This window comes from Lithobates pipiens, unplaced genomic scaffold (genome assembly GCF_037356315.1).
Source record: "Lithobates pipiens isolate NorthernLeopardFrog02 unplaced genomic scaffold, aLitPip1_a1.2 Scaffold_30, whole genome shotgun sequence".
Taxonomy (NCBI): Eukaryota; Metazoa; Chordata; class Amphibia; order Anura; family Ranidae; genus Lithobates; species Lithobates pipiens.
Window position 1 is genome coordinate 28,429,626 of NW_027507791.1, and position 27,409 is coordinate 28,457,034.

A 27,409-nucleotide genomic window follows, 5' to 3' on the forward strand; every position below is an offset into this window, starting at 1 on the left:
GGTGGGCGGGGCGAGCGGCTCCGGGGAAGCAGGAAGAGAGTGTCCAGGCCGGAGCTCCGACACCCGGGACACCCGAACCCACTCAGGTAACCCACCGGGGGGCGGGGCCCAACCTCCCTTCTTCTTCACTGGGAGGAGCCAGGCAGTTGTTCTTGGGGGCGGGGTCAGGGAATGGGGGAGAGGGAGCCAATATGGGGAGGACTGAGAGACGGGGATCCTCGGGGGAGGGGCCTTTCTGTGCTCAGAGGCGGGGCCAGAGAGTAATGTGCTCGACTGGAGGGGGGAATGGTTCTTCAGGGGAGGGGTCAATGAGTGGGGAGGAATAAAAGAGGGAGGGGCAAGTGAATGGGTGATTCTCAATGAGTGGGGGATACTCAGAGGTGGAGTCAGGGGTTGTTCCTAAGGGGAGGGGTCAGGTAGTGAATGAGAGTTGTGGGAGGGACCAGGGATTAAATAAACCTCAGGGGAGGAGTCAGGGAGCAAATTATATTCGGGGGAGGGGTCAGAGAGTGAATTATATTAGGGGGAGGGGCCATGGGGTGAATGAGAGTTACGAGAGGGGGCAAGAAAGTAAATAAACCTCGGGGGAGGGGTCAGGGAGTGGATTATATTAGGGAGGAGGAGTCAGGTAGTGAATGAGACTTGCGGGAGGGACCAGGGATTAAATAAACCTCGGGGGAGGGGTCAGGTAGTGGATTAGAGCCGGGGGAGGGAAAAGAATGAGAGTTTTGGGGAGGGGTCAAGTAATGGATGAGCGCTGGGGGAGGTGTTAGGGAGTGGATGAATCTCGGGGGCGGGGGGAGGAGTTGGTGCTACTCATGGGTGGAGAGAGATTGCAGAATGATTGGATCAAACGTTCCTCCTGGCATGTGTATGGTGGTGGATCTTTGGGGGCGGAGTCAGTGTTTGGTCTCCTCTGGTTGGGTGCGGGTGTCCTACATGGAAAAGGCCTCTAGGGGGACATCTATAAAGCTGCACTATGGCCTACAATAAGAACCCTGGAATATGGACGGGTGGAGCCTGACAATGACTTCATGAATATTCTCAGTGGGCCCCCCCCGACACAGGTGACACCCCGGGGTGACATTGCACAGGCGTGTTACGCTGGTGTCACTGTCAGGAAACCCGCCTCTGTGTCCCCCTCGGGGGAGATTCACCTGCTCTGTGTCCCGGTGTCACTGATTCAGGAAGTGATGGGATTGCACAATGTTAGGGGTGTCACCAGAAGAGGAAGTGAGGGTAAATCTCCTAGTGGGGGACTCATCTGCCTCACTTTGGAGAGATTTCCTCCTCACTTCCTGTTTACTCTCCAGTGTAGGAAGTGGAATTTGTAGTTGGCTGAACCTGGGCTGACAGTATACAGTGAGGGGGGGGAGGGGAAGTATTTGATCGGCTGCTGGTTTTGTGACAAAGAAACGATCGGTCTGTAATTTTATTGGTCGGTTTATTATAACAGTGAGAGAGTAAGAACAAAAATATCCAGAAAATTGCTTTTCAGTAAAGTTATAAATTGATTTGCATTTTAATGAGTGAAATAAGTATGTGAACCCCGATCAATCAGCGAGATTTCTCCCTCCCAGGTGTCTTCTATACAGGCAACAAGCTGAGATTAGGAGAACTCTTCTCTCTTAAAGGGAGTGCTCATAATCTCAGCTTGTTTCATGTATAAAAGACACCTGTCCACAGAAGCGACCAATCAGATTCCGATCTCTCCACCATGGAGACCAAAGATCTGTCCAAGGATGTCGGGGAGAAGATTGGAGACCTACACAAGGCTGGAATGGGCTACAAGACCATCGCCAAGCAGCTTGGTGAGAGGTGACAACAGATGGTGGGATTATTATTCACAAAATAACGATGGATCTCCTCGGTCTGGGGCTCCATGGAAGATCTCACCTCGTGGAGGATCAATGATCAGGAGAACGGTGAGGAATCCGCCCAGAACTACACCGGAGAATCTTCTCCATGATCTCAGCTGGGACCATAGTCACCAAGAGAACAATCGGTAACACACTACACCGCGAGGGACTGAAATCCTGCAGCCCCCGCAAGATCCCCCCGCTCAGGAAATCACATGTACAGGTCCCCCCGCTCAGGAAATCACATGTACAGGTCCCCCCCGCTCAGGAAATCACATGTACAGGTCCCCCCGCTCAGGAAATCACATGTACAGGTCCCCCCGCTCAGGAAATCACATGTACAGGTCCCCCCCGCTCAGGAAATCACATGTACAGGTCCCCCCCGCTCAGGAAATCACATGTACAGGTCCGTCTGAAGATCACTAATGAACATCGAATGATTCCGAGGAGAACCGGGGGAAGGGTTGAGGTCAGAGGAGACCAAAATCCAGATCTTTGGTATCGACTCACCGTGTTTGGTGGAGGAGGAGGAATGCTGCCTATGACCCCAAGAACACCATCCCCCACCGTCATACATGGAGGACCTATGACCCCAAGAACACCATCCCCCACCGTCATACATGGAGGTCCTATGACCCCAAGAACACCATCCCCCACCGTCATACATGGAGGTCCTATGACCCCAAGAACACCATCCCCCACCGTCATACATGGAGGTCCTATGACCCCAAGAACACCATCCCCCACCGTCATACATGGAGGTCCTATGACCCCCAAGAACACCATCCCCCACCGTCATACATGGAGGTCCTATGACCCCAAGGACACCATCCCCCACCGTCATACATGGAGGTCCTATGACCCCAAGAACACCATCCCCCACCGTCATACATGGAGGTCCTATGACCCCCAAGAACACCATCCCCCACCGTCATACATGGAGGTGGACACATTATGCCTTGGGGTTGTTTTTCTGCTAAGGGGACAGGACAACTTCACCGCATCAGAGGGATGATGGACGGGGCCACGTACCGTCAAATCTTAGGTGAGAACCTCCTTCCCTCAGCCAGGACATTAAAAATGGGTCGTGGACGGGTCTTCCAGCAGGACAATGACCCAAAACACACGGCCAAGGCAACAAAGGAGTGGCTCAAGAAGAAGCACATGAAGGTCCTGGAGTGGCCTATCCAGTCTCCAGACCTTAATCTTATAGAAAATTTATGGAGGAGCTGAAACTTCGAGTTGCCAAGAAACCTTCAGGATTTAGAGAAGATCTGTAGAGAAGAGAGGAGAAAATCCCTCCTGAGATGTGGAAACCTCATCACCACCTTTTTTTTTTTTTGGCAAAGTCTAATCTGGCTTTTCTATCCTTCAGCCTTATGAATGGTTTGCACCTTGTGGTGAACCCTCTGGATTTGCTCTTGTGAAGTCTTCTCTGGATTGTAGACATTGACCATGATACGCCCACCTCCTGAAGAGTGTCCTTTACATGTCTGGATGTTGTGAATGTTTTTTTTTCTTTACCATAGAGAGGATCCCGCCATCATCCCACCACTGTTGTCTTCCGTGGAAGCCCTTTTATGTTTCTGGAGCTCACCAGTGCGTTCTTCTTTCCTCCAGAATATAACAACATGTTACATTTGGCCACTCCTAATGTTGCCGCTATCTCTCTGATGGATTTGTTTGGTTTTTGAAGCCTTACAATGGCTTCTTTCACTTGCCTGGACATCTCCTTTTGAACGCATGAGTACACCCCTAAGTGAAAATCTCCAAATTGGGCCCAATTAGCCATTTTCCCTCCCCCCGGTGTCATGTGACTCGTTAGTGTTACAAGGTCTCAGGTGTGAATGGGGAGCAGGTGTGTTAAATTTGGTGTTATCGCTCTCACTCTCTCATACTGGTCACCGGAAGTACAACATGTCACCTCATGGCAAAGAACTCTCTGAGGATCTGAAGATAAGAATTGTTGCTCTACATAAAGATGGCCTAGGCTATAAGAAGATTGCCAAGACCCTGAAACTGATCTGCAGCACGGTGGCCAAGACCATACAGCGGTATAACAGGACCGGTTCCCCTCAGAACAGGCCTCGCCATGGTCCACCAAAGAAGTTGAGGTCACGTGATCAGCGTCATATCCAGAGGTTGTCTTTGGGAAATAGACGTATGAGTGCTGCCAGCATTGCTGCAGAGGTTGTAGGGGTGGAGGGGTCAGCCTGTCAGTGCTCAGACCATACGCCGCACACTGCATCAAATTGGTCTGCATGGCTGTCATCCCAGAAGGAAGCCTCTTCTAAAGATGATGCACAAGAAAAGACCACAAACAGTTTGCTGAAGACAAGCAGACTAAGGAGATGGATTACTGGAACCATGTCCTGTGGTCTGATGAGACCAAGATAAAGGTATTTGGTGTCAGATGGTGTCAGGCGTGTGTGGGGGCAACCAGGTGAGGAGGACAAAGACAAGTGTGTCTTGTCTACAGTCAGGCATGGTGGTGGGAGTGTCATGGTCTGGGGCTGCATGAGTGCTGCCGGCACTGGGGGGGCTACAGATCATTGAGGGGACCATGAATGCCAACATGTACTGTGACATACTGAAGCAGAGCATGATCCCCTCCCTTCAGAGACTGGACCGCAGGGCAGTATTCCAACATGATAACCACCCCAAACACACCTCCAACACCACCACTGCCTTGCTAAAGAAGCTGAGGGTGAAGGTGATGGACTGGCCAAGCATGTCTCCAGACCTAAACCCTATTGATCATCTGTGGGGGATCCTCAGAGGGAAGGTGGAGGAGGGGAAGGTCTCCAACATCCACCAGCTCTGTGATGTCATCATGGGGGAGGGGGAAGAGGACTCCAGTGGTGACCTGTGAAGCTCTGCTGACCTCCATGCCCAAGAGGGTGAAGGCAGTGCTGGAAAATAATGGCGGCCACACAAAATATTCACACTTTGGGCCCAATTTGGAGATTTTCACTTAGGGGTGTCCTGACTTTTGTTGCTGGATGACAACTCATTACAATCGCTCATCACCCCAATCAACAAGTCTATAGCTTTGCCAATACCGCCATTGGTATATGCCACTGCAGCCCCTTGTAGTCCATTTATTGCTCCCATTTGTCGGTGGTTCTCATTGATGTTGGTCTAAGTGGGTTGGGCACAAGTTCACTTGCAGATGGTGGAACCAGGCGAATAAGCCGGCCCACTTACCTTCATTACAGACATTGAGTCTACAGATCACTTATACAACTAGACCTGTCACCATGAGAAGGGGGAGCATAGTCACTGGAGTGGCAGATAGAGGGGGGCCAGGATCTGGGCAGATCAGAGTAGGGTGGGTTGTATTGGGTGAGGGGGGGAGGGGTACATGTGGGGTTTCCCTTCGTTGCTTTTGACATGTATGTCCAATAAATACAATTTTTTGTATAGAAAGCAATCGCCTTTGTAGGTGTATATTTTACTTTGGATGTTGGCTCCGGACCCTGATGAAGGGATTTTGAGCTGCAGAAATGTGTTGTCCCCTCTGATTGGACTATAACGGAGGCTCCGCCCTTGCAGTAATTTTTCCATTTCAACTTGTGTATCATTGTCTGAGTGGGCGGAGTCATTGCTCTGGTCTGTAGTTGTACCTCATGTCTCAGTATGACGGGTCAGTGTCTTGGTACTGAGGATCGGTATGACGGGTTGGTGTCTTGGTACTGAGGATCGGTATGACGGGTCGGTGTCTTGGTACTGAGGATCGGTATGTCGGGTCGGTGTCTCGGTACTGAGGATCGGTATGTCGGGTCGGTGTCTTGGTACTGAGGATCGGTATGTTGGTGTCTTGGTGCTGAGGATCGGTATGTCGGGTCGGTGTCTCGGTACTGAGGATCGGTATGTCGGGTCGGTGTCTTGGTACTGAGGATCGGTATGTTGGTGTCTTGGTGCTGAGGATCGGTATGTCGGGTCGGTGTCTTGGTACTGAGGATCGGTATGTCGGTGTCTCGGTACTGAGGATCAGTATGTCAGTGTCTCGGTACTGAGGATCGGTATGTCGGTGTCTCGGTACTGAGGATCGGTATGACGGGTCGGTGTCTCTGTACTGAGGATCGGTATGTCGGTGTCTCGGTACTGAGGATCGGTATGTCGGTGTCTCGGTACTGAGGATCGGTATGTCGGTGTCTCGGTACTGAGGATCGGTATGTCGGTGTCTCGGTACTGAGGATCGGTATGTCGGTGTCTCGGTACTGAGGATCGGTATGACGGGTCGGTGTCTCTGTACTGAGGATCGGTATGACGGGTCGGTGTCTCTGTACTGAGGATCGGTATGTCGGTGTCTCGGTACTGAGGATTGGTATGTCGGTGTCTCGGTACTGAGGATCGGTATGTCGGTGTCTCGGTACTGAGGATCGGTATGTCGGTGTCTCTGTACTGAGGATCGGTATGTCGGTGTCTCGGTACTGAGGATCGGTATGTCGGTGTCTCGGTACTGAGGATCGGTATGTCGGTGTCTCGGTGCTGAGGATCGGTATGTCGGTGTCTCGGTGCTGAGGATCGGTATGTCGGTGTCTCGGTACTGAGGATCGGTATGTCGGTGTCTCGGTACTGAGGATCGGTATGTCGGGTCGGTGTCTCGGTACTGAGGATCGGTATGTCGGTGTCTCGGTACTGAGGATCGGTATGTTGGGTCGGTGTCTCGGTGCTGAGGATCGGTATGTCGGTGTCTCGGTACTGAGGATCGGTATGTCGGGTCGGTGTCTCGGTACTGAGGATCGGTATGTCGGTGTCTCGGTACTGAGGATCGGTATGTCGGTGTCTCGGTACTGAGGATCGGTATGTCGGTGTCTCGGTACTGAGGATCGGTATGTCGGTGTCTCGGTGCTGAGGATCGGTATGTCGGGTCGGTGTCTCGGTACTGAGGATCGGTATGTTGGTGTCTCGGTGCTGAGGATCGGTATGTCGGGTCGGTGTCTCGGTACTGAGGATCGGTATGTCGGGTCGGTGTCTCGGTACTGAGGATCGGTATGTCGGTGTCTCGGTACTGAGGATCGGTATGTCGGGTCGGTGTCTCGGTACTGAGGATCGGTATGTCGGTGTCTCGGTACTGAGGATCGGTATGTCGGTGTCTCGGTACTGAGGATCGGTATGTCGGTGTCTCGGTACTGAGGATCGGTATGTCAGTGTCTCGGTACTGAGGATCGGTATGTCGGTGTCTCGGTACTGAGGATCGGTATGTCGGTGTCTCGGTACTGAGGATCGGTATGTCGGTGTCTCGGTACTGAGGATCGGTATGTCGGTGTCTCGGTACTGAGGATCGGTATGTCGGTGTCTCGGTACTGAGGATCGGTATGTCGGTGTCTCGGTACTGAGGATCGGTATGTCGGTGTCTCGGTACTGAGGATCCGTATGTCGGTGTCTCGGTACTGAGGATCGGTATGTCGGTGTCTCGGTACTGAGGATCGGTATGTTGGGTCGGTGTCTCGGTACTGAGGATCGGTATGTCAGTGTCTCGGTACTGAGGATCGGTATGTCGGTGTCTCGGTACTGAGGATCGGTATGTCGGTGTCTCGGTACTGAGGATCGGTATGTCGGTGTCTTGGTGCTGAGGATCGGTATGTCGGGTCGGTGTCTCGGTGCTGAGGATCGGTATGTCGGTGTCTCGGTACTGAGGATCGGTATGTCGGTGTCTCGGTACTGAGGATCGGTATGTCGGTGTCTCGGTACTGAGGATCGGTATGTCGGTGTCTCGGTACTGAGGTTTGGTTAGTTTCCCTCAGTAGGGATCAGTATGACTCTCCTCCTCCTCCTCCTCCTGTAGAGCTCTGTGTGGATTGTGGGATTGGTCGGGCTCCAGCACATGCAGGGTTAACTCCTCCTGCAGCTCGGCTCTCCCAGAATGCTTTGCAGCAGCCCAATGTTTTGCTGTCGGGGCCGCCCTGACCCCGTGATGTCACAGTCACCTGACCACGCCGTGCTTCTTACTCACTGCTCAGCCAGCAACAGCCAGAGCAACGGTCACACCGACGACTGACACCGGCCCAGCACAGAGCGCGCCCTGCACCCCCAGTACAGCACAGAGCGCGCCCTGCACCCCCAGTACAGCACAGAGCGCGCCCTGCACCCCCAGTACAGCACAGAGCGCGCCCTGCACCCCCAGTACAGCACAGAGCGCGCCCTGCACCCCCAGTACAGCACAGAGCGCGCCCTGCACCCCCAGTACAGCACAGAGCGCGCCCTGCACCCCCAGTACAGCACAGAGCGCGCCCTGCACCCCCAGTACAGCACAGAGCGCGCCCTGCACCCCCAGTACAGCACAGAGCGTGCCCTGCACACAACACAGCCTGCACACAGCTCACCCAACAGGCAGCACCCATCACAGCTTGCACCCAGCACCGCCTGCACCCAACTCACCCTGCACAGCACAGAGCGCACCTAGCACCGCCTGCACCCAGCACACTCCCCATCATACACCCTGCACAGCACACAGTGCACCCGGCAAGCATCACCCAGAAGGCAGCACCCAGTATTCAGTCCTATGAGCAGCTAACTGTCAGCGTCTAGCAGAGACCCGAGGAGGAGCTGCCAGCAGTGCCGGGATTTTATGGTATATGCTATTCACACCCCCAGATTAGAGAGCCGCTCCAGGGGGGGCCCCTCTGCACAGAGAACCAACAGCTCCCACCATGGAGCTCTGAGCTGAGTGGGGGGGGGGGGGTCAGTCAATTCATTCAAACTCTGACCTGACTGGTTCCCACACCCCTCCCCCGACCACTTCCTGTCCCTCTCCCTGGGGGGGGGGAGGGGGGGCTGGGCAGGTGTCCTGGGCTTAGGAGAGGTCAGCATTCCATAGGTCACCACACTGGTAAGTGATGGATCACTGCAATGGGGGTCATTTCCTCTGCGTGGGGGGCCTCTGTCTGTATGAGGGCCCTATGTCTATACTAGGAGCCCTTCTGTCTGTATGAGGGCCCCTCAGTCCATATGGAGGCCCTTCTGTCTTTATGCGGGGCCCCTGTGTCTGTATGGGTATCCTTCTGTCTGTTTGGGGACCCTTCTATCTGGGGGCCCATCTGTCTGTATGAAAACCCCTCTGTATGGGGACCCCTCTGTCTGTATGAAACCCCTTCTGTCCTTATGGGGACCCCTCTGTATGGGAACCCCTTTCTGTATGAGGAGCCCTCTGTCTGTCAGGGGACCCCTCTGTCTGTCAGGGGACCCCTCTGTCTGTCAGGGGACCCCTCTGTCTGTATGGGGGCCCCTCTATCTGTATGGGGGCCCCTCCGTCTGTATGGGGGCCCCTCCGCCTGTATGGGGGCCCCTCCGTCTGTATGGGGGCCCCTCTCTCTGTATGGGGACCCCTCCGTCTCTATGGGGACCCTTCTCTGTATGGGGACCCTTCTCTGTATGGGGACCCCTCTCTGTATGGGGGCCCCTCTCTCCTGTATGAGGATCCCTCTGTCTGTATGACGACCCGTCTGTATGAGGGCCCCTCTGTCTGTATGACGACCCGTCTGTATGAGGGCCCCTCTGGCTTATTAACCTTGCTTAGATCCATGCACATCTTATGTCTCCCAGGCAGGCTGGCATGCGTTTCTGTATGTTTTTAAATAAAGTTTTGCGCTCCGTAGCCGTCTTCAGCTCGGGGGCCGGGATGATCGCAGGGGGCGGGGCAGTGAGCGCTGTGTGGTGCACAGTATTAGGGCCTTTGATTGAAATGGATGAGCTGCCAGCGCACCAAAATGTCCTAAAATTCAGACGCGTCTGGGAATTGGTAACGCGGCAGACATGCGTCGCCTTGTTGTATTGGGGGGCCCCGTTCACAATGAACACGAGGAAACGCGCATTTCCCGTTGGGGCCCATTTTGCGGTGTCATTTCATTCGAGTGGAACCCCAAATGCATTACAGATTTTGTGACGCGTTTAGTTTTGGGACATTCACAGGCGGCTCTAATGCAACGCAGAATGTAAAATGAGCTGATGCACAACCGGTTTTGTCGCCATCAATGATTGGCTGGTGTGTGGCAGACATGGAATGGCAGCAGTCTCCTGTAATGTTGCTGCCATTCCATGATGGGTTGGAGCATGGGTTGGAGCATGGGTTAGGGGGGTGGCCATGCAGAATTGGGTTATGGGAAGGGCCCCAATAGTTTGGGGTGAGGGCCCTCCAGTCTGTGTGTCCTTTGGTGTCCCTCTTGTAGTAGATGGTGGAAAGAAGTCCTCTACTCTGTGTTCAGTACCTTGTGGTGGTGAAGGCAGGGTTGGGTTGGGCTGGGTATACAAGCAGGTCAGAATTGGGTTATGGGAAGGGCCCCAATAGGTTGGGGTGAGGGCCCTACAGCCTGTGTATCTTCCGGTGTCCCTCTTGTAGTAGAGGGTGGAGAGAAGTCCTCTTCTCTGTGTTCAGTACCTTGTGGCGGTGAAGGCAGGTAATTGGCAGGGTTGGGTTGGGCTGGGTATACAAGCAGGTCAGAATTGGGTTATGGGAAGGGCCCCAATAGGTTGGGGTGAGGGCCCTCCAGCCTGTGTATCTTCCGGTGTCCCTCTTGTAGTAGAGGGTGGAGAGAAGTCCTCTTCTCTGTGTTCAGTACCTTGTGGCGGTGAAGGCAGGTAACTGTCAGGGTTTGGGGATGGGTTGGGCTGGGAATGCAAGCAGGTCAGAATTGGTTTATGGGAAGGGCCCCTAAAGGTTGGGGTGAGGGCCCTCCAGCCTGTGTGTCCTCTGGTGTCCCTCTTGTAGTAGAGGGTGGAGAGAAGTCCTCTACTCTGTGTTCCCGTAGCTTGTGGTGGTGAAGGCAGGGTTGGGTTGGGCTGGGTATACAAGCAGGTCAGAATTGGGTTATAGGAAGGGCCCCAATAGGTGGGGGTGAGGGCCCTCCAGCCTGTGTGTCCTCTGGTGTCCCTCTTCTAGTATATGGTGGAAAGAAGTCCTCTACTCTGTGTTCAGTACCTTGTGGCAGTGAAGGCAGGTAATTGGCAGGGTTGGGTTGGGCTGGGTATAAAAGCAGGTCAGAATTGGGTTATGGGAAGGGCCCCAATAGGTTGGGGTGAGGGCCCCCCAGCCTGTGTGTCCCCTGGTGTCCCTCTTGTAGTAGATGGTGGAAAGAAGTCTTCTTCTCTGTGTTCAGTAACTTGTAGTAGTGAAGGCAGGGTAGGTGAATGGGTTGGGCTGGACACACAAGCTGGTCTGAGATGGGTTAAGGGAAGGGCCCCTAAAGGTTGGGATGAGGGCCTTCCAGTCTGTGTGTATATTCCAGTGTCCCTCAACTTCTACTCAGTGTTCAGTACCTTGTAGGAGGGTCCTTCTGACCCCCAGAGATGTATCTTGATCTTTGAAGTCTGCCCTGTGTCACATTAATTCCTGTGTGTTCTCTTGTAGGCCCCTCCGTGTGGTCCACCATGGGCGACATGAAGACCCCGGACTTTGACGACTTGCTGGCCGCGTTCGATATCCCAGACATGGACGCACGCGAGGCCATTCACTCCGGACCTGAAGACAACGAAGGCCAGGCTAAGCCGGCACCAGGGGAAGCGGTCAGCTCTGACCACGGACTTCCTCACGCAGACATCACCGCGGTCAGCGTCATCGTCAAGAACACTGTGTGCCCCGAGCAGGTGGACCTCCTCGACATGCATGCAAAAGATGTGCAGGGTCTCGGGCCTCGACTCCTCCAGAATGGATTCAACAGTCCGGAGGTCTCCCGGTCATCCGTGCCAGCCGCTTCTAATGGTGGAGAGAGCTGGGGGCCCAGGGCAAAGGCCAAACCCATCGACTTGTTCACAGACTTTACACCGGTGGAGAGTCCTATCGATAGCAACGTGTCTGACTTGATTGACAGGCCACGGGATGTTAAGCCAAAGGAGAGGCCAATGTTTGAGACCCAGGATCCGGTTCTTTGCCCCCCTCCCAGCGATTCCCCAACGGAGGGTGAACATAGTCTGCCAAGAGTCATTCCCCAGGCCTTTAGCATCAGTAAAATAACATCGGGCACCGGGCCTATGGGCCTGAGTCTAACTACGCACGCTATTAAGGAGGAGCCTGTTGAAGAGAGTCCAACAGTTCCAGGAGAGAGTTCATTAGAGCACTTGGACCATGTCACTGTTCACTACCCTATGGCGGAACCCCCAGTTTCTTCTTGGACCAACACAGAGCAAGAATCAAACGGTGCTAACAAGCTCATCACAAAAACGAGTTCGCCGGATGGTCCAGAAGACGCAGCCCTCAAGACTTCAGCCAGTACGGCACCAGAGGGGGAGTTCTCCAAGGTCTTGAAGGAACCCAAAACAAGTCCCGAGACTAACCTGCCATTGGGCGTGAAGGAGGAGACCTGCTGGAGTCCAAAAAGTTTGGCCAGCGACATGGAGGAGGAAGAGGACATCAGCTCACCATCTTCTAATTCATCAAGACCTCTCAAAGTCCGTATCAAGACCATTAAGACCCAATCGGGAAGCATCACGAGAACGGTCACCACGGTGTCCTCGGATTCGGACACGGTGGCTTCTGCTGCGGCATCAGAGGAATCTTCACAACTTCCAGCTTCTGAATCCAGCCAGGAAGCTCCCGCGGAGGCCAAACGCGACGATAAAGTGCCGTCTCCTCAGAAGAGCGATCTACCAATCTCTTCAAGTCCATCTAAAACCCAGGCGTCGCCAGTGGTCAAGCTTCCTCTAGGCAACGGGGTTAAGTTCCAGGGCCCCATCCTTCCCGTATCCACTATTCAGAACGCTAGCAGTGTCATGCTGATGGCGGCCAGTGTTGCCCAACAGAAGGCTGTGGTCATGCCCCCCAAGGCCAGCAAGGTAGTGGCCAAGAACATTTTCCACCTGGTACAGCAGCCTATCCCAACCAGCATCCCCCTCACCAACATGAACTTGACCAACCAGGTGTCCAGCACCGCCACCATCACCACTACGACCAGCCCGCAACGCAATGCTACAGTAGTCATGGTGCAGTCCCAGAAACCCACACCGCCTGTGACTGGCACCGTCATCTCCCGGACTCAGTCCAGCTTGGTAGAGTCCTTTAACAAGATTCTCAACAGCAAAAACCTACTTCCGACGTACAAGCCCAACCTCGCGCCGCCGGCCGACTCCAGCCTCACCCTTCCGGTCTTCGGTTTCCGATGTCTAGAATGCGGGGACTCCTTCGCCTTGGAGAAGAGCTTAGCCCGGCACTACGACCGGCGGAGCATGAGGATCGAGGTGACCTGCAACCACTGCACCAAACGCCTGGTCTTCTTCAACAAATGCAGCTTGCTCCTGCACGCCCGCAAGCACAAGGACAACGGCCTGGTGATGCAGTGCTCCCACCTGGTCATGCGGCCGATCGCCCTGGAGCAGATGATTGGACAGCCGGACGTCACGCCTCTCGTCTCTGTGGCTGTTCTGACTCCTGGAAAGGCTTCCACCCCTGGCCCCACCCAGGAGGCTGTCGCTGCCCCTGCCACGGCTAGCCCACCCGGAGATCCCGCCCTTCTTCCCGAACAGTCCACCTACTCCACGTTCCGGTGCCTGGAGTGCAAGGAGCAGTGCAAGAACAAGGCCGGGTTGGCACAGCACTTCCAGCAGATTGCAGCCACCACCACTATTGGCAGCACGGTAAGTAGCCATGGCAGCACAGTGCATCAAACAACCAATCGCGTGTCGCCTTTTAACCGGGCCGTAGACAAATGACTTCTTGGTCGGCAAATGGAATATTTTTTTTTTCAGCCGTCAATTCTGAGTGGCAATTTTGCCCACAGGATCACTTTAAGAAGCAATGGATTTCAATGGAGATCAGCAAAGGCAAGATGGCCTCTGCTCATCTCTATGGCCTTGGAGGCCCGGAGCAAAGTCATGATGTCACTTCCTGTTCCTCCAGCATGTAAACATTAAATAAAAGATCAAAAAAATAAAAAAAAAATTTGCTTTTAAAGGTAGAGGAGAGATTTGGGGTTCCTTAGACCCTAGATCTCCCCATAAAGAGGACCCGGGTGCCGCCCATTGTGGGGGAGTCATCCTGGCATGACCCACTCCTCCCCTCCCCTCCTCCTCTCCTCGCAGAGCTGCGATCTCCCTGTGTCATGGAGCTGAATTGTCCAAGTGGCTGCAGTAACAAACAATGTCCCGCCTCCTGTGATAGACGGCACACTGATCCAATGGCGGGACATTGAATCAGTATGATGTGATCACAGGAGGCGGGAGATTGTTATTGCGGATGGGAAATTCAAATCCAGCTCCGTGAAACACTGACTTGGGCACTGGTAGGCTGCATTGATCTCTTGTATCATGTGGGCAGTCTCTGACCATCTCTTGTATCATGTCTTCAGTCTCTGACCATCTCCTGTATCAAGTGTGCCGTCTCTGACCATCTCCTGTATCGTGTGCTGTCTCTGACCATCTCCTGTATCGTGTCTGCAGTCTCTGATCATCTCTTGTATCATGTCTGCAGTCTCTGACCATCTCCTGTATCATGTCTGCAGTCTCTGACCATCTCCTGTACCATGTCTGCAGTCTCTGATCATCTCTTGTATCATGTCTGCAGTCTCTGATCATCTCCTGTACCATGTCTGCAGTCTCTGACCATCTCCTGTACCATGTCTGCAGTCTCTGATCATCTCTTGTATCATGTCTGCAGTCTCTAATCATCTCCTGTATGTCTGCAGTCTCTGATCATCTCCTGTATCATGTCTGCAGTCTCTGATCATCTCCTGTATCATGTCTGCAGTCTCTGATCATCTCCTGTATCATGTCTGCAGTCTCTGATCATCTCTTGTATCATGTCTGCAGTCTCTGATCATCTCCTGTATCATGTCTGCAGTCTCTGATCATCTCCTGTATCATGTCTGTAGTCTATGACCATCTCCATGTATCATGTCTGCTAGAGGTGCACCAAATGGAAATGTTGCTAATACTATTAGCAATGTGTTTTAAGTTTAAGTAAGAGATTGCAGACATGATACAAGAGATGGTCAGAGACTGAGGACGTGATACAAGCGATTGTTAGAGACTGAAGACATGATACAAGAGATGGTTAGAGACTGAGGACATGATACAAGAGATGGTCAGAGACTGAGGACATGATACAAGAGATGGTCAGAAACTGAGGACATGATACAAGAGATGGTTAGAGACTGAGAACATGATACAAGAGATGGTCAGAGACTGAGGACATGATACAAGAGATGGTCAGAGACGGAGGACATGATACAAGAGATGGTCAGAGACTGAGGACATGATATAAGAGATGGTCAGAAACTGAGGACGTGATACAAGACATGGTTAAAGAGCGAGGACGTGATACAGGAGATGGTCAGAGACTGAGGACATGATACAAGAGATTATTAGAGACTGAGGACATGATACAAGAGATGGTCAGAGACTGGGGACATGATACAAGAGATGGTCAGAGACTGGGGACATGATACAAGAGATGGTCAGAGACTGGGGACATGATACAAGAGATGGTCAGAGACTGGGGACATGGTACAAGAGATGGTCAGAGACTGCAGACATGATACAAGAGACGGTCAGAGACTGAGGACATGATACAAGAGATGGTCAGAGACTGAGGACATGATACAAGAGACGGTCAGAGACTGAGGACATGATACAAGAGACGGTCAGAGACTGAGGACATGATACAAGAGATGGTCAGAGACTGGGGACATGATACAAGAGATGGTCAGAGACTGGGGACATGATACAAGAGATGGTCAGAGACTGGGGACATGATACAAGAGACGGTCAGAGACTGAGGACATGATACAAGAGACGGTCAGAGACTGAGGACATGATACAAGAGACGGTCAGAGACTGAGGACATGATACAAGAGACGGTCAGAGACTGAGGACATGATACAAGAGATGGTCAGAGACTGGGGACATGATACAAGAGATGGTCAGAGACTGGGGACATGATACAAGAGATGGTCAGAGACTGGAGACATGATACAAGAGATGGTCAGAGACTGAGGACATGATACAAGAGACGGTCAGAGACTGCAGACATGATACAAGAGACGGTCAGAGACTGAGGACATGATACAAGAGACGGTCAGAGACTGCAGACATGATACAAGAGACGGTCAGAGACTGAGGACATGATACAAGAGACGGTCAGAGACTGAGGACATGATACAGGAGACGGTCATAGACTGCAGACATGATACAAGAGACGGTCAGAGACTGAGGACATGATACAAGAGACGGTCAGAGACTGAGGACATGATACAGGAGACGGTCATAGACTGCAGACTGCATTTTTCTTGACCTTTCTTGCACTAAAGATGCCAGTGATGACCAACAATAAATTCATATTAATTTAAATTGATGATATTAATTAGAAAGTCGAATATAATGTCATAATTCCTGCCCAAGACCTCCACTGTAACTCTAAACATGTAACCTGTAAAAAAAAAAATTCAAGCGTCGCCTATGGAGATTTTTAAGGACCAATGTTTGGCGCCATTCCACGAGCGGGCGCAATTTTAAAGCGTGACATGTTGGGTATCTATTTACTTGGCGTAACATTATCTTTTATATTATACAAAAAAAAGAATTGGGCTAACTTTACTTTTTTTTTATTTTTTTATGCTCCCCTTTTATTTCATTTTTTTTTTTTTTTTATGCATTTTTTTTTTTTTTTGGATCATGGTCTTTCCAGCCTGGAGGAGAGATTTTTGGTCTTATAGACCCCACATCTCTCCACAAAGAGGACCCGCCACACACTATTCCTATTACAAGGGATGTTTAAGTTTCTTGTAATAGGAATAAAAGTGATTAAAAAATTATTTTTATTTATTTTTTCCTCCAAAAAAAGTGTTTTAAAAATCACTGCGCAAATACCATCTGACATAAAAAGTTGCAACGACCGCCATTTTATTCCCTAGGGTCCCTGCTTAAAAAAAACCCATATATAACGTTTGGGGGTTCTGAGTAATTTTCTAGAAGGAAATTTTTTTTTAATGATTTTGACATGTGGGAGCGAAGTGCCCGTATGGGAAGTGGTTGAGTGGTGTCTTCTGATTGGCTGCTGTGGGGTTACTTCACACATTGGTTGGTTTCTATAAAATGAATGTTTTGCAGGAATTAAAGTCGGGCATTACTGATTGCCGTGTTCCCCTCCCCCCTCCCCTGGTAGGTGTGCTCCCATTGCCCCATGATGATGCCCAACCGGTGCAGTTTCGAGGCTCACCAGCGCATGCACAAGCAGACCCCTCCGAACGTCTGCCCCGAGTGCGGGGGCAACTTCCGCATCGAGAACTTCCAGACCCACCTGAAGGAGACCTGCCTGCACTTCTCCCGGAGGATCGGTTACAGGTATCGGCAGCGTCCTGAGAGCATGTCCCCTGGGGGGGGGGGGTTTGAGCGTCCCCTGAGAGGAGGGGTGTCCCCTGAGTGGGGGGCAGGGTGTCCCTTGAGTGGGGGGGGCGGGGTGTCCCCCAGGGGCGGGTTGTCCCCTGAGTGGGGGGGCGTGGGCGTCCCCTGAGAAGGGGGTGTCCCCTGAGTGGGGGGGTGGGGTGACCCCCGGGGCGGGGTGTCCCCTGAGTGGGGGACGGGGTTTCCCTTGAGTGGGGGGGCGTGGGCGTCCCCTGAGAAGGGGGTGTCCCCTGAGTGGGGGGGTGGGGTGTCCCCCAGGGCGGGGTGTCCCCTGAGTGGGGGGGGCGGGGTGTCCCCTGAGGAGGGGTCTCCCCTACTGTTTCACTACCCTTCCCTCTCTGCCTTCCCGCCAGGTGTCAGAGCTGTGCGCTGGTATTCGGAGGCGTCAATTCCATCAAGTCCCACATCCAGACGGCGCACTGCGAGGTCTTCCATAAGTGCCCCATCTGCCCCATGGCGTTCAAGTCTGCCCCCAGTGCTCACGCCCACATTTACACCCAACACCCCGGATTCAGCAATCAGCAGGCCAAGTAAGTCACGTTTGGGGGGTACTGCAGGGTATATAGGGAAAGAATGGACCTGGGGGTATATAGGGGGGTAGAATGTACCCAGGAGTATATAAGGGGAGTAGAATAGATCTGGAGGTATATAGGGGGGTAGAATAGATCTGGGGGTATACAGGGGGTGGAATTGATCTGGAGGTATATAGAGAGGTAGAATAGATCTAGGGGTATGTAGGGGGTAGAATAGTTCTGGGGGGTATATAGGGGGTAGAATATATCTAGAGGTATAGCAGGGGTAGAATAGATCTGGTGGTATATAAAGGGGTAGAATAGTTCTGAGGGTTATATAGGGGGTAGAATAGATCGGAAAGGTATATGGGGGGGGGGGGGGGTAGAATGGACCCAGCAGTATATAAGGGGAGTTAAATAGATCTGGAGGTATATAGGGGTAGAATAAATCTGGAGGTATATAGGGGTAGAATAGATCTGGATGTATATAGGGGGGTAGAATAGACCTGGGGGTATATAGGGGGTAGAATGGACCTGGGGGTATATAGGGGGGGGGGTAGAATGGACCCAGCAGTATATAAGGGGGGTAGAATAGATCTGGAGGTATATAGGGGGGTAAAATAGATCTGGAGGTATATAGGGGGGTAGAATGTACCTTGAAGTATATAGGGGGAGTAGAATAGATCTGGAGGTGGTATATAAAGGGGTAGAATTTGGGGGGGTATGTAGGGGGAGTAGAATAGATATGAAGGTACATAGGGGGTAGAATGTACCTAGGAGTATATAGGGGGAAAATAATAGATCTGGGGGTATATAGGGGGTGGAATGGATCTGGGGGGATATATAGAGGGGTTGATTAGATCTGGGGATATGTAGGGGGAGTAGAATAGGCCTGGGGAGGTATATAGGGGTTAGAATAGATCTGGAGGAATATAGGGGGTAGAATGGACCTATAGTTATATAAGGGGGTAGAATAGATCTGGAGGTATATAGGGGGGTAGAATAGATCTGGAGGTATATAGGGGGGTAGAATAGATCTGGAGGTATATAGGGGGTGGAATGGATCTGGGGAGTATATAGGGGGAGTAGAATAGATCTGGGGAGGTATATAGGGGGTAGAATAGATATGGATGAATATAGGGGGGTAGAATGGACCTGTTGTTATATAGGGGGAGTAGAATAGATATAGGGGGTAGATTGGATCTGGGGGTATATGGGGGGTAGAATAGATTGGGGGGGTATATAGGGGATGGAATGGATCTGGGGGGTATAGGGGGTAGATTGGATCTGGGGTTATGTAGCGGGAGTAGAATAGATCTGGGGGGTAAATAGGGGGTAGATTGGATCTGGGGGGTATATAGGGGGTAGAATAGATTGGGGGGTATATAGTGGGGTAGAATTGAAGCTGTGAAATGGAAATATGGAACAGCAATGTTGTTGGTGTTCTCATCCAGGATGATCTATAAGTGTGCGATGTGTGACACGGTGTTTACCCACAAGCCTCTGCTCTGCTCTCACCTGGATCATGCGCACTTTGACCAGCAGTTGGGTAACCAGAGAGTCAGCGTTTTCAAATGCCCGGAGTGCCCCCTGCTGTTTGCCCAGAAGCGGACCATGCTGGAGCACCTGAAGGTGAGTTCCTTAAACCCCCCCCCATCCCCCTCCATCTACCCTTCCCCCGCCCTGCTAACTCGGGTTCTCTTCCTGCAGACGACTCACAACAGTGTGGTGAAGGAAGACCCGCCGCAGACTCCGGAACCCATCACCCCGAAGCCGGAACCCATGGAGGTCCCAGTGAGCCGGCCGCCAGATCCTGTGCCGGAGGCAGCGCCGGAACCCGAACCCGAGGTGGAGGAGTCGTCGTCGTCCTCGGATTCTCCCAGCTCCCCCGAAGTGAAGAAGAAAGCCAAGGCCAAAGACCCCCGCAAACCGGACGGACCCCGCCAGAGGAGCAACTGCTGGACCTGTGGCATCTGCCACTCCTGGTTCCCCGAGAGGGACGAATATGTGGTGCATATGAAGAGGGAGCACGGCAAGGTCAGTCACAGGGGCCCGGGGTACTTACCAGGGATTTGGGAGAAGGTGGGAGGTATATGGGGGGGGGGGGGCAGAGGGAAATAGGAGGGCATTTAGGGGAGAGGGAAGCAAGAGGGTAGAGTGGATCTGTGGGGTATATAGGGGGTAGAGTGGATCTGGGGGTATATAGGAGGGTAGAGTGGCTCTGGGGGTATATAGAGGGTAGAGTGGCTCTGGGGGTATATAGAGGGTAGAGTGGATCTGGGGGTATATAGGAGGGTAGAGTGGGTCTGGGGGTATATAGAGGGTAGAGTGGATCTGGGGGTATATAGGGGGTAGAGTGGATCTGGGGGTATATAGGGGGTGGAGTGGATCTGTATATAGGGGGAGAAATGGATCTGGGGTTAGGAGGGGAGAAGAGATATGGGGGTATATAGGGGGTAGAGTGGATCTGGGGGTATATAGGGGGTAGAGTGGATCTGGGGGTATATAGGGGGTAGATTGGATCTGGGGGTATATAGGGGGTAGATTGGATCTGGGGGTATATAGGGGGTAGATTGGATCTGGGGGTATATATGGGGTAGAGTGGATCTGGGGGTATATAGGGGGTAGATTGGATCTGGGGGTATATAGGGGGTAGAGTGGATCTGGGGGTATATAGGGGGAGAAATGGATCTGGGGTTAGGAGGGGAGAAGAGATATGGGGGTATATAGGGGGTAGAGTGTATCTGGGGGTATATAGGAGGGTAGAGTGGGTCTGGGGGTATATAGAGGGTAGAGTGGATCTGGGGGTATATAGGGGGTAGAGTGGATCTGGGGGTATATAGGGGGTGGAGTGGATCTGTATATAGGGGGAGAAATGGATCTGGGGTTAGGAGGGGAGAAGAGATATGGGGGTATATAGGGGGTAGAGTGGATCTGGGGGTATATAGGGGGTAGAGTGGATCTGGGGGTATATAGGGGGTAGATTGGATCCGGGGATATATATAGGGGGTAGAGTGGATCTGGGGGTATATAGGGGGTAGATTGAATCTGGGGGTATATAGGGGGTAGAGTGGATCTGGGGGTATATAGGGGGTAGATTGGATCTGGGGGTATATAGGGGGTAGAGTGGATCTGGAGGTATATAGGGGGTAGATTGGATCTGGGAGTATATAGGGGGTAGAGTGGATCTGGGGGTATATAGGGGGAGAAATGGATCTGGGGTTAGGAGGGGAGAAGAGATATGGGGGTATATAGGGGGTAGAGTGTATCTGGGGGTATATAGGAGGGTAGAGGGGGTCTGGGGGTATATAGGGGGTAGAGTGGATCTGTATATAGGGGGGAGAAATGGATCTGGGGTTAGGAGGGGAGAAGAGATATGGGGGTATATAGGGGGTAGAGTGTATCTGGGGGTATATAGGGGGTAGAGTGGATCTGGGGGTATATAGGGGGAGAAATGGACCTGGGGTTAGGAGGGGAGAAGAGATATGGGGGTATATAGGGGGTAGAGTGTATCTGGGGGTATATAGGGGGTAGAGTGGATCTGTATATAGGGGGGAGAAATGGATCTGGGGTTAGGAGGGGAGAAGAGATCTGGGGGTATATAGAGGGTAGAGTGGATCTGTATATAGGGGGAGAAATGGATCTGGGGGTATATAAGAGGTTAGATTGGATCTGGGGGTATATGAGGGCTATAATTATTCTGGGGGTATATAGGAAAGTAGAATGGATTTAAGGTTAGAAGGGATATGGAGGGTGGGTGGAATTAATGTAAGGGTTTATAAGGGGGTAGAATGGATCAGAGGGTATGTAGGATCGTATAATGGGTTTATATTGGGGTATATGAGGGTAGAATTTAATCTAGGTATACATATGGAGGGTAGAATTTATCTGGGGGTATATAGGAGGGCAATATTGATCTGGGAATATATAGGGAAATAGAATGGATTTGGGGTTATATATTATATTGGACATTAATGGCTGTGTGTTGAGTTATTTTGAGGGGACAGGAAATTTACACTGTTATACAAGCTGTACACTCACTACTTTACATTGTAGACAAGTGTCATTTCTTCAGTGTTGTCACATGAAAAGAGAGAAGGAATGTCACCGAGGGGTGTACTTACTTTTGTCACACACTGTATGAGGAGTATAATGAATTTAGGATTATATATGGTGGGGGGGGGGAGGGTGTAGAGTTGATTTAAGGAGTAAATAAGGGGGGAGAAGCCATGACAAGCAGAGGATGGGGGTATATGGGGGGGGGGGGGGGTATATGGGGGGGGGGAGATGATAGAAGAGATACAATAAGATACATTTGTTGTTGTTTTTTCTTTCAGTCTGTGAAGAAATTTCCTTGCCGTCTCTGTGATCGCTCTTTTTGCTCCGCCCCCAGTCTGCGCCGACACGTCCGGGTCAACCACGAAGGGATAAAGCGGGTTTACCCGTGCCGGTCAGTATGAGCCCCTCTGCCTGTGTTATGTGTCCATACATACAAAGAACCCTCCGGGGGGGAGGAGGGCAGGGAATTCTGGGTAATAACTTGCATAGAGCGAACGTCCTGCTCACCTCTGCAGGGGGCTGTTATCATACATCTCCCGGGGGTGTGACAGAAATATAGTCAGTGGTCCCTAGGGGGCGATAGAGACATAATATGAATGGTGGTGGCAACTCTCCCTGCCCTGCCCCCCCCCCCTTTCCACCACCATCTGCCCTTTGTCCCCCCTTCCCCTGACTATCTGCCCCTTATCCTCCCCTCTTGCCTGACTATCTACCCTTCCCCCCCCCCCCCCGACCATCTGCCACTTGTCACCCCACCCCTCCCATATCTGCCCCTCATCCCCCTCTCATCTGCCCCTTGCCATCCCCGCCCCTTCCCCCTCTCATCTGCCTCTTGTCTCCCCCTCCCCTTACTATCTGCCCCTTGTTCCCACCAGGTACTGCACGGAGGGTAAACGGACTTTCAGCAGCCGCCTTATTCTGGAGAAACACATACAAGTGCGTCACGGCATCAAAATCACCGACCAAACCCGGAGCCAAGAGGTGATGGTGACCCGGAACGTCAGATCCCAGGTACCCGATACTGGAAACCCTCCCCCCCCCCCATACCGACCAATCCACTTCCAGCTTTCCAGCTTCACATCAATGACGCTGGATTCTGATTCAGTCTTTACAAGCAACACAGATAGTAGACATAATACAGGAGATGATCAGAGACTGCAGACATAGTACAGGAGATGATCAGAGACTGTAGACACAGTACAAGAGATGATCAGAGACTGCAGACATAGTACAGGAGATGATCAGAGACTGTAGACATAGTACAGGAGATGATCAGAGACTGCAGACATAGTACAGGAGATGATCAGAGACTGTAGACATAGTACAGGAGATGATCAGAGACTGCAGACATAGTACAGGAGATGATCAGAGACTGCAGACATAGTACAGGAGATGATCAGAGACTGCAGACATGGTACAGGAGATGATCAGAGACTGTAGACATAGTACAGGAGATGATCAGAGACTGCAGACATGGTACAGGAGATGATCAGAGACTGCAGACATAGTACAGGAGATGATCAGAGACTGCAGACATAATACAGGAGATGATCAGAGACTGCAGACATAATACAGGAGATGATCAGAGACTGCAGACATAGTACAGGAGATGATCAGAGACTGCAGACATAATACAGGAGATGATCAGAGACTGCAGACATAATACAGGACATGATCAGAGACTGCAGACATAGTACAGGAGATGATCAGAGACTGCAGACATAATACAGGAGATGATCAGAGACTGCAGACATAGTACAGGAGATGGTCAGAGACTGCAGACATAGTACAGGAGATGATCAGAGACTGCAGACATAATACAGGAGATGATCAGAGACTGCAGACATAGTACAGGAGATGATCAGAGACCGCAGACATAATACAGGAGATGATCAGAGACTGCAGACATAGTACAGGAGATGATCAGAGACTGTAGACATAGTACAGGAGATGATCAGAGACTGCAGACATAGTACAGGAGATGATCAGAGACTGCAGACATAGTACAGGAGATGATCAGAGACCGCAGACATAGTACAGGAGATGATCAGAGACTGCAGACATAGTACAGGAGAGGATCAGAGACTGCAGACATAGTACAGGAGACGATCAGAGACCGCAGACATAATACAGGAGATGATCAGAGACTGCAGACATAGTACAGGAGAGGATCAGAGACTGCAGACATAGTACAGGAGATGATCAGAGACTGCAGACATAGTACAGGAGATGATCAGAGACTGCAGACATAGTACAGGAGATGATCAGAGACCGCAGACATAATACAGGAGATGATCAGAGACTGCAGACATAGTACAGGAGATGATCAGAGACCGCAGACATAGTACAGGAGATGATCAGAGACTGCAGACATAGTACAGGAGATGATCAGAGACTGCAGACATGATACAGGAGACGGTCAGAGACTGCAGACATAATACAGGAGACGATCAGAGACTGCAGACATAGTACAGGAGATGATCAGAGACTGCAGACATAGTACAGGAGATGGTCAGAGACTGCAGACATAGTACAGGAGATGGTCAGAGACTGCAGACATAGTACAGGAGATGGTCAGAGACTGCAGACATGATACAGGAGATGATCAGAGACTGCAGACATGATACAGGAGATGATCAGAGACTGCAGACATAGTACAGGAGATGATCAGAGACTGCAGACATGATACAGGAGACGGTCAGAGACTGCAGACATGATACAGGAGACGATCAGAGACTGCAGACATGATACAGGAGACGATCAGAGACTGCAGACATAGTACAGGAGATGATCAGAGACTGCAGACATAGTACAGGAGATGATCAGAGACTGCAGACATGATACAGGAGACGGTCAGAGACTGCAGACATGATACAGGAGACGATCAGAGACTGCAGACATGATACAGGAGACGATCAGAGACTGCAGACATAGTACAGGAGATGATCAGAGACTGCAGACATAGTACAGGAGATGATCAGAGACTGCAGACATGATACAGGAGACGGTCAGAGACTGCAGACATGATACAGGAGACGGTCAGAGACTGCAGACATGATACAGGAGATGATCAGAGACTGCAGACATAGTACAGGAGATGATCAGAGACTGCAGACACAGTACAGGAGACGGTCAGAGACTGCAGACATAGTACAGGACATGATCAGAGACTGCAGACATAGTACAGGAGATGATCAGAGACTGCAGACATGATACAGGAGACGGTCAGAGACTGCAGACATGATACAGGAGACGGTCAGAGACTGCAGACATGATACAGGAGATGATCAGAGACTGCAGACACAGTACAGGAGATGATCAGAGACTGTAGACATAGTACAGGAGATGGTCAGAGACTGCAGACATGATACAGGAGATGATCAGAGACTGCAGACATAGTACAGGAGATGATCAGAGACTGCAGACATAATACAGGAGATGATCAGAGACTGCAGACATAATACAGGAGATGATCAGAGACTGCATACATGATACAGGAGATGATCAGAGACTGCAGACACAGTACAGGAGACGGTCAGAGACTGCAGACATAGTACAGGAGATGATCAGAGACTGCAGACATAGTACAGGAGATGATCAGAGACTGCAGACATAGTACAGGAGATGATCAGAGACTGCAGACATAATACAGGAGATGATCAGAGACTGCAGACATCATACAGGAGATGATCAGAGACTGCATACATGATACAGGAGATGATCAGAGACTGCAGACACAGTACAGGAGACGGTCAGAGACTGCAGACATAGTACAGGAGATGATCAGAGACTGCAGACATGATACAGGAGACGGTCAGAGACTGCGGTCATAATAGAGGAGACGATCAGAGACTGCGGTCATAATAGAGGAGACGATCAGAGACTGCGGTCATAATAGAGGAGATGATCAGAGACTGCAGACGTAATACAGGAGATGATCAGAGACTGCAGACATAGTACAGGAGATGATCAGAGACTGCGGACATGATACAGGAGATGATCAGAGACTGCAGACATGATACAGGAGATGATCAGAGACTGCAGACATAGTACAGGAGATGGTCAGAGACTGCGGTCATAATAGAGGAGATGATCAGAGACTGCGGTCATAATAGAGGAGATGATCAGAGACTGCAGACATAGTACAGGAGATGATCAGAGACTGCAGACATGATACAGGAGATGATCAGAGACTGCAGACATAATAGAGGAGACGATCAGAGACTGCGGTCATAATAGAGGAGATGATCAGAGACTGCGGTCATAATAGAGGAGATGATCAGAGACTGCAGACATAATACAGGAGACGGTCAGAGACTGCAGAGTGTCATGAGACCTCCTCCCCTCTCCCCATAGGTGGCGGTGAGGAAGAGGAAACTCTCGTCAGACGAATCCGGCAGCGATGAACCGGAGAAGACGAAGCCGGCGCTCCCGAAGCCGAAGCGCAGCTTCCAGTGCCGGGCGTGCGGGTACAAGACGGGCAGCCTGAGCGACTTCCGGCAGCACATCCCCCAGCATTGCACGGACGAGAGCTCCCACCAGTGCCGGGAGTGCGGCGTGTGCTTCACCTCGCAGAGCTCGCTGAGCCGCCACCGCGTCATGACCCACAAGATGAAGGGGGCGGCGCCTCCGGAGGAGGGGGAGGAGCCGGACCCGCCCCAGAAGGCGGCGGAGGAGACCGCCGACGGCAAGCTGGCCTGCCAAGTCTGCAACAAGACCTTCGACAGCCAGCTCAACCTCAACACCCACTTCCGCACGCACGGCATGGCCTTCATCAAACAGCGCCAGAGCGGCGCCGGCGACAACTGACCGCCTCCCGGCGCGACCAAAAACTCTACCAAGTGCCTTATTATCCCCTCTCCAGCCAATCGTGTAAGGCGTTGCCTCTCGGACCACCAGGGGCTGCGGCCCCTCTGACCCCCAACCCCCCCCCGAAACGCTGCCGGGCCACGGCGGTGGCACTGCTGCAGAGATACCACTGACTCCCCATCCCCCGGCTGCAGTGGTCTTATAAATATGTAAATTATCTTTATTATAAATGTCTATTTTTCTGCACAGAATTTCTAGGGAATAGTCGGCGTCACTTCTCCGATTGTCCGGTCCTTTTCTGTTTTCCATTATTATTTTTTTTGTATTTCCCGCGGGGGAGGGGTAATGACGTGTTATTGTTTAATTTATATGCTGTAGGTGGGGGAGGGGGTGGGGGAGGGGTATGTTCTCTATGAGAGCCTGCAGAATGCAGTCCTCGGTCGTAGGCCTTTGGTGCCGGCGGGCCGGGCTGGGGACACAGAATACTAAGGGGGGAGGGGTCATTGGAGAGCCTGCAGCTGCACACAGCGCCACCTCTAGTCCGGGAGGGTCACTACACCCAGCTCTTGTTCCCGAATTGGACGTCTAGATTCTCATTTCAGACTTTTATATCGGTTGGGGGAAAATTCGGGGCCCCGGAGATGGGAACTGAGATATTTTTTTTTTATTTTATGTTTTTACTAATATAATGATAGATGATTGTCAGAGGATTCCTCGGGGGACCACCAATCAGTGCGTGTTGTGGCCCCGGACCGGTGATCGGGAAACTCTGGCTGATGCTGGAAGGGTTTGATGATGTCTGATGGTGGCTGGAGGACAGTGGGGGCTCCGGGGGGG

The 27,409-nt window shown here is 51.8% G+C and overlaps 1 protein-coding gene across 2 annotated transcripts; it reads left to right on the plus strand.

Moving 5' to 3' along the window:
- Positions 1-27,409, plus strand: ZNF687 (zinc finger protein 687). 2 transcript variants are annotated; one of them, XM_077463833.1, is made up of 9 exons: positions 1-86; positions 11,212-13,430; positions 16,954-17,132; positions 17,546-17,722; positions 19,159-19,336; positions 19,415-19,741; positions 22,042-22,154; positions 22,639-22,774; positions 26,120-27,409. In XM_077463833.1, the coding sequence occupies exons 2-9, from the start codon at positions 11,232-11,234 to the stop codon at positions 26,570-26,572; spliced, it is 3,762 nt and encodes a 1,253-aa protein (XP_077319959.1). In that variant the 5' UTR covers positions 1-86; positions 11,212-11,231; the 3' UTR covers positions 26,573-27,409. The 2 variants fall into 2 exon arrangements, with proteins under 2 accessions (XP_077319959.1, XP_077319960.1); XM_077463834.1 differs by lacking the exon at positions 1-86 and adding an exon at positions 7,805-8,439.

Excerpts from the sequence above, each read along its gene's own strand:
- ZNF687 (XM_077463833.1), top strand. The coding sequence starts at position 11,232 with ATGGGCGACATGAAGACCCCGGACTTTGACGACTTGCTGGCCGCGTTC. Across the intron at positions 17,133-17,545 it reads TCCCGGAGGATCGGTTACAG|GTGTCAGAGCTGTGCGCTGG; the intron begins GTATCGGCAGCG and ends CCTTCCCGCCAG. Across the intron at positions 17,723-19,158 it reads TTCAGCAATCAGCAGGCCAA|GATGATCTATAAGTGTGCGA; the intron begins GTAAGTCACGTT and ends GTTCTCATCCAG.